The sequence below is a fragment of the Xyrauchen texanus genome, chromosome 14 (genome assembly GCF_025860055.1).
Source record: "Xyrauchen texanus isolate HMW12.3.18 chromosome 14, RBS_HiC_50CHRs, whole genome shotgun sequence".
In the NCBI taxonomy this organism is placed as follows: domain Eukaryota; kingdom Metazoa; phylum Chordata; class Actinopteri; order Cypriniformes; family Catostomidae; genus Xyrauchen; species Xyrauchen texanus.
In genome coordinates, this window is record NC_068289.1 from 11,084,381 (window position 1) to 11,099,243 (window position 14,863).

Sequence of the window (14,863 nt, forward strand, 5' to 3'; positions counted from 1 at the left end):
AGCAATAACTTGGAGTAATGCAGTGCTTTACCAATATGTTTATGCGTTGGGCTAACGCAAACAATAACTGATTGGGTGTTTACCACCGAACTTTGGGCTATGATCGCTAACATAAATCAACTCAAATTCCTTCTCTGATTTTGATTTTTTTACTACAAAGCGGTGATGGGCGTTCCGTTTCCGACAATCTCTGCACAGAGTATACCAATCACAACTGACTGGGTCATCTGACCAATCACCGCAGATTAGCGTCACGCAAAGGAGGGGTTTGTAAAAATTTGTTGTTGAACGAATCATTTGGGAGTCGGTGAGCAAATCAGGTAAACATAAATGCATATTATAAGGCAACAAAAGTGTTTTTTGTCATTGCATGCATGTAAAACTGTTGTTGGGGACTCCCAAAACAATATTAGGAACATTTTAAATGCCATAATAGGTGCCCTTTAAAACTTCAACTTAAATGCCCACTGTTATGATTTGCTAACATCGTGTAGCTCCTCGAATAGAGTCATTTTGTAGACAGCCTCAAGCTGTTGCATCGCATCAACGGACACACCCAGCTGAATGAGAGCTTTCTTCATAGTTGTAACTTGATACATCTTTTAAAAGCAGCCCAAGATATGTATCAAACGGTCAAAAACATAAAGGTGTCCTGTGTAAGTCCACTTTGGATGAATATCCCATAACAGGCCCCATCTCTCTCCTCTTCACCTGTGTGACTGAGAACAAGTGGGCGGGTCCAAGGGTGCAATGACGAAAAATAAGCATTGCATATGCAGATTTATTTGGTTGTTTTGATGTCACAAGTTCCACGAATTCCAAAAGAGCCTTTTTTGCAGCTTGGTTTAAATAAATGCTCTTTTTTTCTATTAATGAGGACGTTTTCAGTTCTGAAACTTGCTGTATGTTCTTATAGTAGAATTACTTGTATGTTAAAAGATCAAGGAAAATTTGATTGCTCATGTCATGACCCCTTTAAATGCTAAACGTGATGTTTATAGAGACCCCAGGAGGGCTAAGTAAACTTATGAGCTCAGTTGTATTTAAGCACTAGATGAATAGAGGATTTCCCCCTGAGATGCACTGTTTTTTATGCCCTGCACTTGATGATTGCCATTTCTTTCTCTCTCTCTGTACTTTCTCTAACTGGCAATGAGGTGAAAAATGAAGTGCTTCATGTATTACTTGTAGTTTCTGCAAACTGCATTTGTATCCCTACCATTCCAAACACCTACCTTCTCCGTTGTTCTTGTTCACATCCCGCTCTCTCTCACAAATCAATTCACCCACGTGATGACCAACATAGTGATTGTATTCTCATGATAGCTTAGAATATTTTCTCTTTATCTGCAATCCTTATTCCCATTCATAGTCTATTTATGTTCAGCATGAGTCACTTAAACAAGCCTAAAATGGATGGGAATGATTTGGAGAGAGCAGCTAAAGTTAAGTGCCTGTTTCTTCAATCCATTTGTCAACGAACACCATCACTCTGGCTTCGTGGTGGGAAAAGGCATTAGGAAGATCAATGAATGTGACTTTTCTTTGTTTTTTCAAAGGGATTACTAGTAAAAAGTTTCAAAAAGTACCATGGTGTTACCATGGTTGTTTTTATGATGTACCATGGACTGCCAATACAGCAACAACTGCACAACAATGACAAATAAAAAGTGAAATTCAACAACACGAAAATAGTACACTATGCAACCTAGTGTGCAGTATGTCAGCCAAATTATATCCACACCCTCTTGGCCAATTAACAGAAGTTGTCATTCTGCCTCAGTGTCAGTTTCAAAAACTACCAACAGCCTTGTCAATGGATTGTGCACATTTTCTGTTTTAATTTTTTTTTTTTTTTTGACCCACTATTGTGTAATATTGTCATCATATAAGGTATTAATAAGATCATTGACTATCATGGTATACCATCACCATCATATCATGGTACTGTAAATTTTCGAAGGGATGTTGACTTTTGGAACCCTTTTAACCTTTGAGGTTGAAGCTGAATGAGGCACAGAGGAAGGAGAGGGGCTATATTAAGAGGGTGGAGCAGTTTCCTAAGGAGAGCCGAACTTGGCTACAGTCAGTCGCAACTATTGCCCTGTTCCTTTTTTATTGTGTATGTCAAAGGAACATGTTGTGAGCTGAGCTCTCAGTGTCCCTTTGGGTCTTGACCCCTCCACTCTCTCCTTGAAAGACCATGTGCTAAAAGCATGTGTCTTATACTCATTGTCCTCGAATGACACCACCCTCCCCACTTGCTATTTCTTGATGACCTTGTGCTGTTGTATATTCTTGTCTTTGTGATTTCTATAGAGTGTTTGTGCCCTAAGGTTACTATGAATGTGTTTTAAAAACTTCTTCCTCTTTGTCTAACATTCAGTGCTTCAATGCTGCGAAATCTTGTATCCAATACTTATCAGGTAGAAGCTTCCTGTTTAGACTTGTGCATCTGTTTCCTTTTGGACTTATGCTGGTGTCTGTTGAGCACTCTTAAAGTCAACATAAAATCAGATTTGACCATTTTCACTTTCTTAAGAAACATTCCTGGACTTATTGTACATGGTTAATCAGTTATCTGTATTTCAACAATAAAATATACAATGATACATAGTAGCTTAATAAAATATTATTTTCCTTCATGTATTTATACTGAAACATTTTTGTGAATGAACAAGGTGTACAAAAACTACTTTACAGGCTTAGTTTTTGGAACCCAGTTGAATATTGCATAGTACTAAATTATTACTGTGGGACCCAGTCAAGTTTTTTATTATAATGTAATAATGAATTATCATTATTTCTTTGGGATTCGATTTGTTTTATACTTAAGTAATATATTTGTCTGTCCTATTTACTTCACCTTTATCTGGAGCTTTTATTTTGACACTTGTTTGACAGTTAACAATGTTGAACATCTGATAAAACGCTGTCATTCTCCTTTGCTATTTTTGTAGATTTGTATAATCGAATTGAAACAAGGAGTGGTGGTGGCGTAGTGGTCTAAAGCACATAAATGTTAATCAGAAGGTCGCTGGCTCGATCCCCACGGCCACCACCATTGTGTCCTTGAGCAGGGCACTTAACTCCAGGTCGCTCCGGTGGGATTGTCCCTGTAATAAGTGCACTGTAAGTCGCTTTGGATAAAGGCGTCTGCCAAATGCATAAATGTAAATGTAACTTGTAGTTGTTACTATTATTTTGAATTGTGCACATGCTTGAACCTGCAGTACTTTGATTGCACAATGCACACAAACTGCTCTGAGAGCATTCAAAACATCTTGAACCCCGCACGAGGACACATAATGCACTATTTAATGTCACCTGTTTATTCTGAAGTGCACACTAACATGTTTATCTCTCTTTAATCTTTTTGCAGTTTAATAATCACATATGACCATATTGATTAATTGTAAGGGGTGTGTTAATATCTAGATTTTCGATGGTTTGTTCAAATGAAGACCGCAATCTCGTTATCGATTATTTAATCCAAAGATCTATCTTTTACTCTTTGCGCAACCCTTTACTACAATGAGAGGAAATCACTTGCATTAGCAACCAAATATCGCACTATGCAACTAAAAAGTATCTACTTGGTAACTGGCTGGTATATTTTTCCATGAGAGTAAAATTTGTTCCGTGTGCTCATAGACGAGATACATGTGACCCATTTGTCATTGAATAATGTCTCTTTTAAAATCCTTTCTGTTCTCTACAGTCAGTTGTTGATTAAAAAACATTTCTTTCACATGTAAGCAAAAGGGACATTATAACTGAAATATACCCATATTAATTGATATCGAATAGGAATCAAATCGGGAAATCAGTTTCAATACACAACCTTATTAGTTGTGCAGCCCTCAAGGATCGTGAAATTAGTCTACTGATGTGCTCTTTATGAAACCTAATGTCCAAATAGAAATGCATTAAAATCATCACAATATTCACAATATTGTTAACTTTGAATCATCTGCAATATATCATGAATATTCGATTTATCACCCAGACCTACATGTCATAACTTGCTCTTCCTCTGAAATGAATTTCCTTTTCAGATGAAGTCACCAATACCTCTTGTCTTTTTAACACTCTCCCCTCCAACCACCTGGCTTCATTCTGGGATTTAATGGCCCTGTCAATTCCCTAAGTTTATAATTAAATCCACCTTGCATTTTTAACTAATTAAAAATCTGGTTTCACCCAGAAATAGGCAAATATATTAAATGGTAATTGTTGAATTATAGTTGTGAACATAAAGGCCAAAGTATACTTAGTTTTTACTGGGTGTCGGTATGGAGTTGACCTTAGTTAAGAGTATGTGAAAGCAGTCCTTGTGCTCATGTAACAAACCCATCTTTTTGAGCTTGAGGTTTATAAGAGTATACTTTGAAAGGCTAGAGTGCTCAACTGTGTGCAAGACTTAGGCCTAACGTTACATGGCAAATGACAAAAGTATACCCTAGCTTTTTAATTGTGAACACTATTATGTAAAATGGGTTGTGAAAAATGTTTCATGTTGACTTTAAAGGGTTTTCACCCAAAACCTGGACAGTACCAATACTGCAATAGTAGTGAGCCAAGATTATTTCTGGACTGTTGGATGTAGTCCTGCTGGCCCATTGAGGCTCTCCATCATTTGACAGTACAAAGCGAGTCCCTCTGAAGGCTCCCTATTCTCTGTACTATTCTGCTGGTTAACTTTCTACACTGATGTCCTCTGAGTGACTTTCCTCATGACAAATTCCAATGCTCACCCCGAGTAATCCCTATGGTTGGAAGGTGAAAGACTGGTACAGTTTTTCTGAAGTGTTTGAGAGGACTCTTTGTATAGATAAGGGAAAACAGTTTCCTACTCTGAACATTCACAGCTACAGAGAAAATCACTTTGCCAACAATCAAAAATTAACAGCTCATACTATTTTAATGGGATCCAGGCAAAAATGTTAATAATGTTGGACTTTTCTGTATTCTGTATATCAAAATAACTTTCTCAGGCTCTCAAGCAACACTTGTAACCCCCACAAGTGCGGAAAAATAGGTTTAAAACGTCATTCTGATTGGTCAGTTGTGCCAAATATTTTTATGGCTGCACGGGCCTTGTATGCTTCTCAGCCTGGATGAAAAAAACAGTTTTCCCAGCCAGTCCAGTAATTCATCACAACATTACTGTTTGACACTTTCCAGGTCAGCCAGGAACCTGTGAGTACTGTTTGATGACTGGCTAAACTTCACATCACACAGACCACCCATTAAAGTTTTCTTGTAGTATTCCTCATTTGTAAGTCACTTTAAATAATTGTAAACTAAATGAATAAATGTAAATGAAGAATGACTTCTAAACCATATAACTAACATTTGTCAGAGGCAACCAATTTCCTACTTAAGGCTTTTAAGCCCTAATTTGCTCATTGGCTTCAGTCTGCAAATTTTGGGCCAGTTGGAGTTGAAAGATTTCATATAATGTAAGGTAGTATATGATGGGTACAGACTACTATTTTACTCTCAGACTATGGTTTTATCTAGTCAGAGTATATCAAACATTTTTGATATTTTAGAGCTGACTATCGAGGAATTATAGTAGTGTGTGATGCTTCTAGATTCAAATCTGAAGTAATTCAGAAATAGACTTCAAGCTCAAGAAATAGACATGGCAAACAAGCACTCGAAGTGGAGCGCTGTGATGGAGGAAAAGTAAATACAGTTGTGGCAGGAGAATTAGTGCCGCTATGATGTTGACAACAAAAGTTAACCGTTTCCCATGTACGGTCCCAGCATTGGAAGATCAGCAATGTTCTGCCCAGAGCATCACGCTGGGTCCGCCATTGATGTGGATGCCAATTTGACGTGCCACAGACATCGTTGCAGACCAGGTACACCCCTTCATGGCATTAGTATTCCCTGATGGCAGTCACCTCTTTCAACATAAGCCCACCCACCGATGCTGCGACCGATAACTCATCCTCGTCGTGAGCCCCGAATGAGACATTAAATCCGCCTAGAGGCAGACCACCTGCATCGCTCGTAAACTCTACCGGGCAGAACGAGCGCGCTGGAAGGTGGGAGGACCGTGGAGATTGAGCTGGCGGAAACGCTCCCATATCCACTTCCAGATTGCCCGCGCTGTTCGCCGACCCCGTGCTGGTGACCCAAGCACTCGTGACAGATTTCATGGCCATCTGGTGGGGAGAGATAACGGCCACGCCCAGAAGAACAAAGGTGAAAGGACATCTTTTTAATATACTCTTTTAGAATATACACTTTTACACCTGTGGACTCACAACATTCGAGGGTGATCCTTAATTGCACACACACATGCACTCCACTTCGAAGATCAAGTCTAAATGAGTGGTGCACGTCATCTCCTTTTGTACCTGTATGTCCGGGGTGGAGAGCGGCATTCAAATTCCACTTGCCATTTTCATTGGCCTTTTCTGAATAAAGCAAAGGTGATTGGGGCTCTCAAGAGTGAAACCCTAGTGTCAGTACATCGACTCAACGTCGAGTGAGTGACAGACAGGGAACACTCTTTTCCAGTTATCTGTTGTCCAACGTCGGCGTTTCTTTGCCCACTCTAACCTTTTCTTTTTGTTCTCTATTTCAAAAGTGGCTTTTTCTTTACAATTCTTCCCAGATGGCCTGCACCCCGAGTCTTCTCTTTACTGTTGTACATGAAACTGGTGTTGAGCTGGTAGAATTCAATGCAACTATCAGCTGAGGACATCTGATTTACTTATCCTCTTGTTTAGTTGTACATTTGGCCTTCCACATCTCTTCCTGTCCTTGTTGTCCTTTGTCTTTGAAGACTGTAGTGTACACCTTTGTATACAATTTTCAGTTTTTTTTGGCAATTTCAAGTGTTGTAGCATTCATTCCTCAAAACAATGATTATCTGATGAGTTTCTAGAGAAAGCTGTTTCTTTTATGTAATTTTTGACCTAAGATTGACCTTAAGACATGCCAGTCTATTGCATACTGTGGCATACTCAAAAACAAACACAACAACAATCATAAACTTCATTTAATGAACTAAATAGCTTTCAACTGTGCTTTATATAATGTCAAGTGATTTTCTAGTACCAAATTAGCAATTTAGCATGATTACTCAAGGATAAGGTGTTGGGGTGATGGCTGCTGGAAATGGGGCCTGTCTAGATTTGATCAAAAAGTGCTGTTTCTTTTACATCATTGTCCTGAGTCTATACTTTGTGATCAGTTGAATGCCACTTTGGTGAATTAAAGTACCATTTTCCTTCCGAAACAGCAAAATCTGTACATTATTCCAAACTTTTGGCTGCCAGTGTACATCTAGTTAGAGACCTCAGAGAAACAAGGGAAAGAGAATAGAGGGAGAAATGCAGCGGAAGGAAAAAGATAACTAGATTAGTAAGATGTGCAACAGTTTATGTGCTAATCCATTTATAGTGGCTGCAGACTGTCAGGATATTGGATGGACTTTCTGAGGTTGAGACGAACACTGGGGTAATGGTGATTTAAGGTCTGACTGTCCTTCATGGCTGGTTGATAGATCATCACAAAATAAGATCTAATATGATGCTGGCATGGAATCCTAATGAAGGAAATGGAGAACGAGTCATCTTTTCTGTACACAAGCTTTCCTGAGCGTCTTAAAATATTGCTTGGCAATGTCTGACTGTATCTCTGCATAAGGGTGCTGGATCTTTTTTAGAGATGTGTTTAAAGCGGCAATGTCTTACACTTGTGATAATCACACAGCCACCTTATAATGTAGTAGACCTCACACAAGACACCAAGTATGCAGTGATTTTTTTATCACATCACTTAAGGTGTAATTGTGTGTATGTATGTCAGAAGGCCCCTCCTTCAGTTTACTTTGGGACACCAGCTAAGGATTTTAACTTTACAGTGCAAGAATGATCCAAATGGACCATTCAATATATAATATATAAATGTGAGTGAGTTGGTCATCTGAATAATTTGAAGGGTCAATCAAATTAGAGCCTTCTTCTGTATTATCAACAAAAGGAAGTTGTAATAAAATAAATTTGAATTATAAAAAGATAAACATAAATTACTAACAGCTACAAAATGGTTCTAATATGCTAAAGAAACTGAATATAGAAGAAAATAAAGTGCATAGGATGGAAAGATTATTTACACACCCTCCAAGATGAACATCCAAGATGTATTTGAGTTTCTTTCTTCATCAAAACAGAATTTAAAATATTTAGGCTTTAATTTCAGGCCTCATCCTTTAAACAATGAAAGTGAATGTACTCCATTTTTTGACAGTCAAAATTCATATTTAGGGTGCATCGAAATAATCCACACGACTCCAGTCAACAAATAAAGTTCTTCTGAAACCAAAAATGTATTATTTTTAGAAACAAAAAAATACTTATATACTTTTTACTACAAATATTAGCTTCCGTACATTTCTAACGTGCACTCATGAGAGGGATGACGTAAGCTCGTTGGTAAGGTCACGCGTCACGTGGAGGAGGCAGGAAGCACGTCGTTGTTTACAAGAGAAACTTGCACAAACCAGAAAGTATACTTTAGGCTTGAGGAATCTCCTAGAGCACCGAGAGGGACCTTGCAATCTGGAACAAGCAGATGCAGGAAACTTGAAGGGAGGGTTTGCTTATGAGAGCTTAACCATGTCGCTAGTGTTTCTGTTGATGTCCTGGAATGCGAGTTCCGAACATTGTTGTATATGTTGTTTCTTGCCTCTTGGTGCTAGAAACTCCAGAACTTGGTTGATCTGTTACTCTCTTTCTCTGGAAGGGTGATTCAGAACTTTGTTGTACATGTTTCTGTCTCCTACCTCATAGCTGGAGACACAGAACAGGGTGTGTCCATTGAAAGGTTAGTTTTATCCCTTTCTGATGAGGAGATGTTTCGATTTGGCTGTTGAAATCAGAGGTGACACACACGGTGTGGCCCACCCTTTCTTCTCAGTGTGGAGAATGATATACTAATTTGCATAGTCTAAAGTTCACAGTTACAACAGGTTCTTTTTTTCCTTACCATTGTTCAATTTCCAAACCACTTCCAAAATACTCTTAGCATTGTTCTTTTGAATGCATAGTTCAAATATAATGCTGAAAGATGAAAGATTACCCATGCATTCATTCATACCTTAATTTAATAGTTTGATTAGTGAGAACTATTGTGTTGTTCAAAAAACTGCAACTAACATAAACATTTCTAATAACAAACATTGAGTGGATAAGTTGCAGATGATGTTCATTTCTAAGGATTCCAAGCATGTGTATGGCAGTTAATGAACAGGCTGCATCTGGAGGTCTTAAGGATTTTTTATTGCCATTTTAGCTTAGGCCTTATGATGGAAATCAAGATGTGCCACCTGTGGACCAATGAGAGGTCCCTTCCAGTGTGGAGGTAAATCCGGGGCCTGCTTTCCTGCCCCGTAAGAGGTGTCTGGCAGTTGTTTATCTGATGGCTGCCTGGCATTTGTATATGATGGTCAACCACAATCTATTAGAGATGGACCCTGCCATAAAGTGGGGCTCCCAGAATGCCATCTTGTCTGTTGTTCACTACAAATCCAATTAGTCAAGGTTTCTTGCACTAAAAAAAGTCAAGAGTATGTCTACTGAACTTTTATTCCAAAAGAGCAAAGGAAAATCCATGATGACATCTGCTTTCCTGACCGACAAGCGAAAAAGCAAAAGTGGCTATATGCACGTGCATACATAGTGTTGCTTTATTTTTGTGCTTATGTGTGTGAGCTGAAATACCTTTCTTAACCTGTGTTCTTTACAAAGCCCTTAAGGATGGCAGCAGCTGCATCTGTAAAGATCCATACTCTTTTGTACATCACTCAGCCCTCAACAATCTCTGTGCCCAGCTTCATTAAACAAGTGTGTCAGAGACAGACTGAGATAACATTGAGCCTTTTTACAAGCACACCAATATGCTGATAACTCCCAAAAATCAGCTTATGAACAAAATCAGACAAAGCAAGAAAACCACGTTTGCGTGACTTTTGAAATACTGTAATCATGTTATTGTCTGCTTTTAACATCATTTCGTAAAGAGGCATGCACACAACACTTAAATACATAGGATAAGCTGATAAGAAAACCAGATGTTTTTTACTGCTTCACTTCTCACCTCAGGAAAGCAGTTCGTTAAATGGGCTAATTTGCTTATTAAACTGCATAAGGCTATGATTTTCTTATATAAATATATATAGTCTATATGTGCTATACTTAACATCGAATAAAGTGATCTGCACTTTGTCATTAATGCACACAGTGCACATGTGATATTATTCATGCGGTTAGTTTATAAGCAGTTGCTTCTCACATTCACTTTCTGTTGAAGCTTATGCAGACTGTATTCACCTTATTCAGCTCTGCCCCTTTTCCCCTCTCCGCTCTTCCAAATTTTGTCATCTAACTTCCTGTTTGTATTGAAACTACTGAGAAGAGTCGATCTAAATGGATTACATGTAATAGTACAGAAAGTATTTTTCCCCGGGAGTTGATAGTTGTTTAGAGTCTACACCAGACATTTACTACGTGAAAATGCTAGTCAGGTGATATGAGATTTATTACACATGCAAGTTTAACGTTAAAGAAAATTACAATTGTACTTCTTAAAATTTATTTTTCACCTTACATCACATTTAGAGGCTTAAATGTGATTTAAAATGGTTGTAAACGGAATATAAAATAAATAATACACTTTCGGTGTGTGTGTGTGTGTGTGTGTGTGTGTGTGTGTGTGTGTGTGTGTGTGTGTGTGTGTGTGTGTGTGTGTGTGTAAATTGTTACACCCCTTCCTGTCACAGTTTAACACTCAAAAAACCTGCTTACCTGACCTATAATGCTATGGGTGAATGACATGAGAAGATGGTCATAGGTGTCGTACGAGATATTTTAAGTGACTTTGTGTTGTCTCCTGGACTTTCATGAGCACAGATGCACATCAGTACACCACAGCTTGAAGGTAGGATCTTATGTATTTATGAATGAAGTACTCCTGTTTTCTCCCCACTCTGCTTCCAGTTGTTATGGCATCCCCTGAACACTTTAAAATACTCATGATACCTTTTGACAACCTTATTACCTGTAAATCCACTTCGCTAGCTAATTACACTTTGACATCAACACTATAGATAGGCATCGTGGTTGCTTAAAGACAATAAATTAGTTTCATGATTCTTCCTTGTCTTTTGACTTGCCACATCTATAGACTATTTTGAATTTTGTCTAAAGGTGTAAATATATTGAGATATTAATTATTACTAAAAAGCTAGAGTACCTCCTGCCCGTATTCTCTATAGTGCAATACCATTTTCTTTATAGCAACACAAATCAACATTTACCTTTTTGTTTCCCGATAGTGTCAAATGCATTAAGTAAATGTGCTGATCTACTAACAAATGTGTAATTTGACACTCATGTTATTGTTGGATGGAGTGCTTGTACTCTCCAACAAGTCATTATCTTTGGGAATATGAGATTTTCCCTATAGCACTGGCTGCCTGCCCAAACCACAGAGGAGTTCAGTGACAGTTCAGCATGATCAGTAATGTAGTGTTCAGTAAGCTGTATTGATATGATACGATACAATACAACTTGAGATGGTGGTTGTTTTTATGATGGATCCACAGTGTATTCTGATCACCACAAGCATGGAAAACAGCTTGTTCATCTACCAACAAGAAGAGAACAATTATAAAGTTAAAAGAGAAGGATCAAGAGAAAATACTAGAAAAATGTGGTGAAAACACTGGAAAACCATAGCTGAAGTGGAAGCCAAGGCTCTGTTCCCAGTCCTAGTGAGCTGCCAAGTTGGCAGCATTTTTAAGGCAGCAGCGGTGTGCTCCCGACATGAAGGCTGTTTAAAAGGTATCTTCCAATCCATGATGCCTTCTTTTGTACAAAATCTGAGATAGAATTGCATATATCCTTTGTGGAGCTCATTTAAAAAAACTAAGATGGTAAATTAAGATGAAGATTAAGAACATTTAGTTTAGAAATATAATTAAGTTAACACTAACAAGTAACCATAAAAATTGGCTGTTTTACCAATTTTATTTGTAATATAATCATGTTATAATCAAAATGTAATATGTAAATTTGTATGTGAAGTATTTTTATGCTTATTAGAGTGTCACGCTGTTAGCTTAGCAACATGCTAATGGAAAATCAAGTCCATTCATTCAGTGGCCATATTTGTAACGCCTCTGTGCCTCTATTTTCTACCATTCCAGCTCCCATCTACTAAAATGGGATAAGCCCAAAATCTCCAAAACAGCCAAGATTAAAATCAAACAACATACAGTATTTCATCAATAAAAGTTGACAATAAGTAGGCTATATCATATCACATTATTCATTAGCACAAATGCCACACAAGAAAACCCCACTGGCATTACGATTTCTCCCATTCATTTGTGTAACACTGACCAGTCTCATCCTATAATGCCAAATTCTATTGATATCAATTCTCCCTCTTCCCGAGATAAGCACCATATGTATTACGTACAGAGATGTTACCTATGTAGAACATTCCAAACCATCTCCTTAGTTTGCCCCTGCAGCTGCCTCTGTAAGCTCTAGACAGAATGGCGACTCACTAGGTTTTTAGAGCAGAGCTTTTAAGACTTGCTGAAACCTCACAAAAACCTTATAGTGATAGCATGAAGGGCTATTTAGGATAAAAGAGAGATCAAGAGGTTACCTGTGATAGATTGGCTGTGGTCAAACAACCAATAATTTTTCTAGCTGTCATAGCCAAAGTTCAAAGCAATCATGCTCCCAACTGTATGAAGACAGCATGACATTTCTGTAGAGACACAAACTGATTTTCTTTAAAAAAAATAATTGACATGGACCTCCAAACAGTATTTAACCATGAGCTTTTGAATCTGAAAAAGAAAATTGAAGTTGATTGACCTAAGAGGAGGTTTTGTGTGTAAACCCAACACTTTGAGCTTCATGGTGCTTTGGAACTATCTCGGATCCATACGCAGTCTTGTTTTAGGGCAAGGTCTGAGTCATAACATGTTGAGTCTGCAAATAAAGTAGGTGGTGTGACCCAAGGCTAATCTGCTTTATAAGAGGGCACTTTCCTCTGGCACTGCCTCAGACCAGACTCTATCTGTTTGTCTATTCTTCTCTATCTGTTTGTCTATTCTTCTCTCTCTCTCTCTCTCTCTCTCTCTCTCTCTCTCTCTCTCTCTCTCTCTCTCTCTCTCTCTCTCTCTCTCTCTCTCTCTCTCTCTCTCTCTCTCTCTCTCTCTCTCTCTCTCTCTCTCACATGTGGAGCAGCAAAAAGATAACCTTCCTGGAAGCAGGTCTGGTTCCTGACAATAACGGTTTTGATGACTTTAGTTGTTGTTTTTTGACCTTTTTTTTTTTCTCAAGACATTTTATTGATGGACACCGCAGTTGGGAGATAGGAAATGGTTATAGGCTAGGATTTTAAGATCCACTGGCTTAGCAGATGCCTTTTGATATATAGCATGTAACATGCTGAAGGATGCCTATGGTTTTAAGTAGATCCCGACCGATATGGGATTTTTGAGACCAATACCAATTTTAGAGGGGAAAAATACACTGATTACCGATGTGGTGGTGGATATAGTACATTTTTGAGCTGGAATAAAACAGACCTTTTCTATGTGGATTGTGCACCGGTTTTGTACCGATATGACTATGCAAAGGTACTCAAAAGGCTGCTTTCTTAAACAAATATTTTTATCAAAGAATATTTGACATATTATTATACATTGTCAACAAATTATAGAAATTAACACAGAAAATAAAGAAAAAATACAAATACAATAAATAGCTAAATAAACATCAGTATTGTATGTTCAGTATCAGTCAGTTGGTGACCATTTAAATAAAGAATACATTTAAATAATAGCTCAATTAAAATCAGGACTGTATGTTTAGTATCAGTCAAATGCTGACTATTTTAAAACTGCTAGTCAATTAGGGGCAGGTTGTAAAACAAGTAGCATTTACACCTGCCGAGTCAAGAGATAAACAGTGGCAGCGGTGTTACACCATATTCTGCTATTCAAGTTCAGGGGAATCTTTCAACGGTGGAAAACCAGACTTTTAAATATTACATTTTATAATGCAATGACTGAAATTGTTCGGTTGAAGGGGGTTCTAAACTGTGAATCCTGAACATAACAGTTTGGTCAATAAAAGTTTATACATTATTTTCCACTCAGCTAACAAGCTATGAAAGTAGCTACGTGGTTAGCTAGTTAGCTATAAGCTTGTTGTCACAGAGAGAAAAATATGGACTTTATTTACTTCCCAGCATTGTGTCTCACCAACTAGGTAACAACATAGCATGAAATCAACACTCAACAAATACAATCCACCACCGCACAGTTCTCGGCTGAGCTGCAAAAAGATGCTCTGATAAACTATAGCTGGCTAACAGCAAACAGATGTGACAAACATGAGTGACATGGATGTCAGGGACAGGGTTAACGTTATATTAGTTATATTGAAAAGGGAAAATGATGGGGTCATTGTTTATTAACTTTCCTGTATGTATTTCACAAACTAGTTAGCAGCTTACCGTGAAGACACCGCTTAACTCCGCACTGTCAGCAGTCTGAGCGCACTCTGCTTTATGACACCAATTCTAAATCACACCAAGCATAGTTTTCTGCATTATATGTTCTGAAAAAAAAAATAATGTTCATATCTGCACATATTGGAAAACATATACACCGATAATGATGTATCTGTGAAAGGTTAATATCGGCTGATAATATTGCCCGATAAATCGGTCGGGCACAAGTGTCTTTTGAGAATTAAATTTTCTTCCCACAGTCACATGGTGGTGAAAGGTCATAATTGCCCTGAAACAA

At 38.0% G+C, this 14,863-nt stretch overlaps 1 protein-coding gene across 2 annotated transcripts in view; it reads left to right on the forward strand.

Moving 5' to 3' along the window:
- The window catches only part of LOC127655229 (alpha-1,3-mannosyl-glycoprotein 4-beta-N-acetylglucosaminyltransferase A-like), a 60,436-nt gene that overhangs the window by 11,577 nt on the left and 33,996 nt on the right, over positions 1-14,863 (forward strand). Inside the window, exon 1 of one of the 2 annotated variants that reach the window (XM_052142908.1) lies at positions 10,815-10,962. The exons of the other annotated variant lie outside the window; for it this stretch is intronic. Coding sequence (XP_051998868.1) covers positions 10,935-10,962 — 28 coding nt within the window. The 5' untranslated portion in view covers positions 10,815-10,934. Of the gene's footprint in view, positions 1-10,814; positions 10,963-14,863 lie in introns of those variants that run through there. 2 annotated transcript variants of the gene reach the window in all.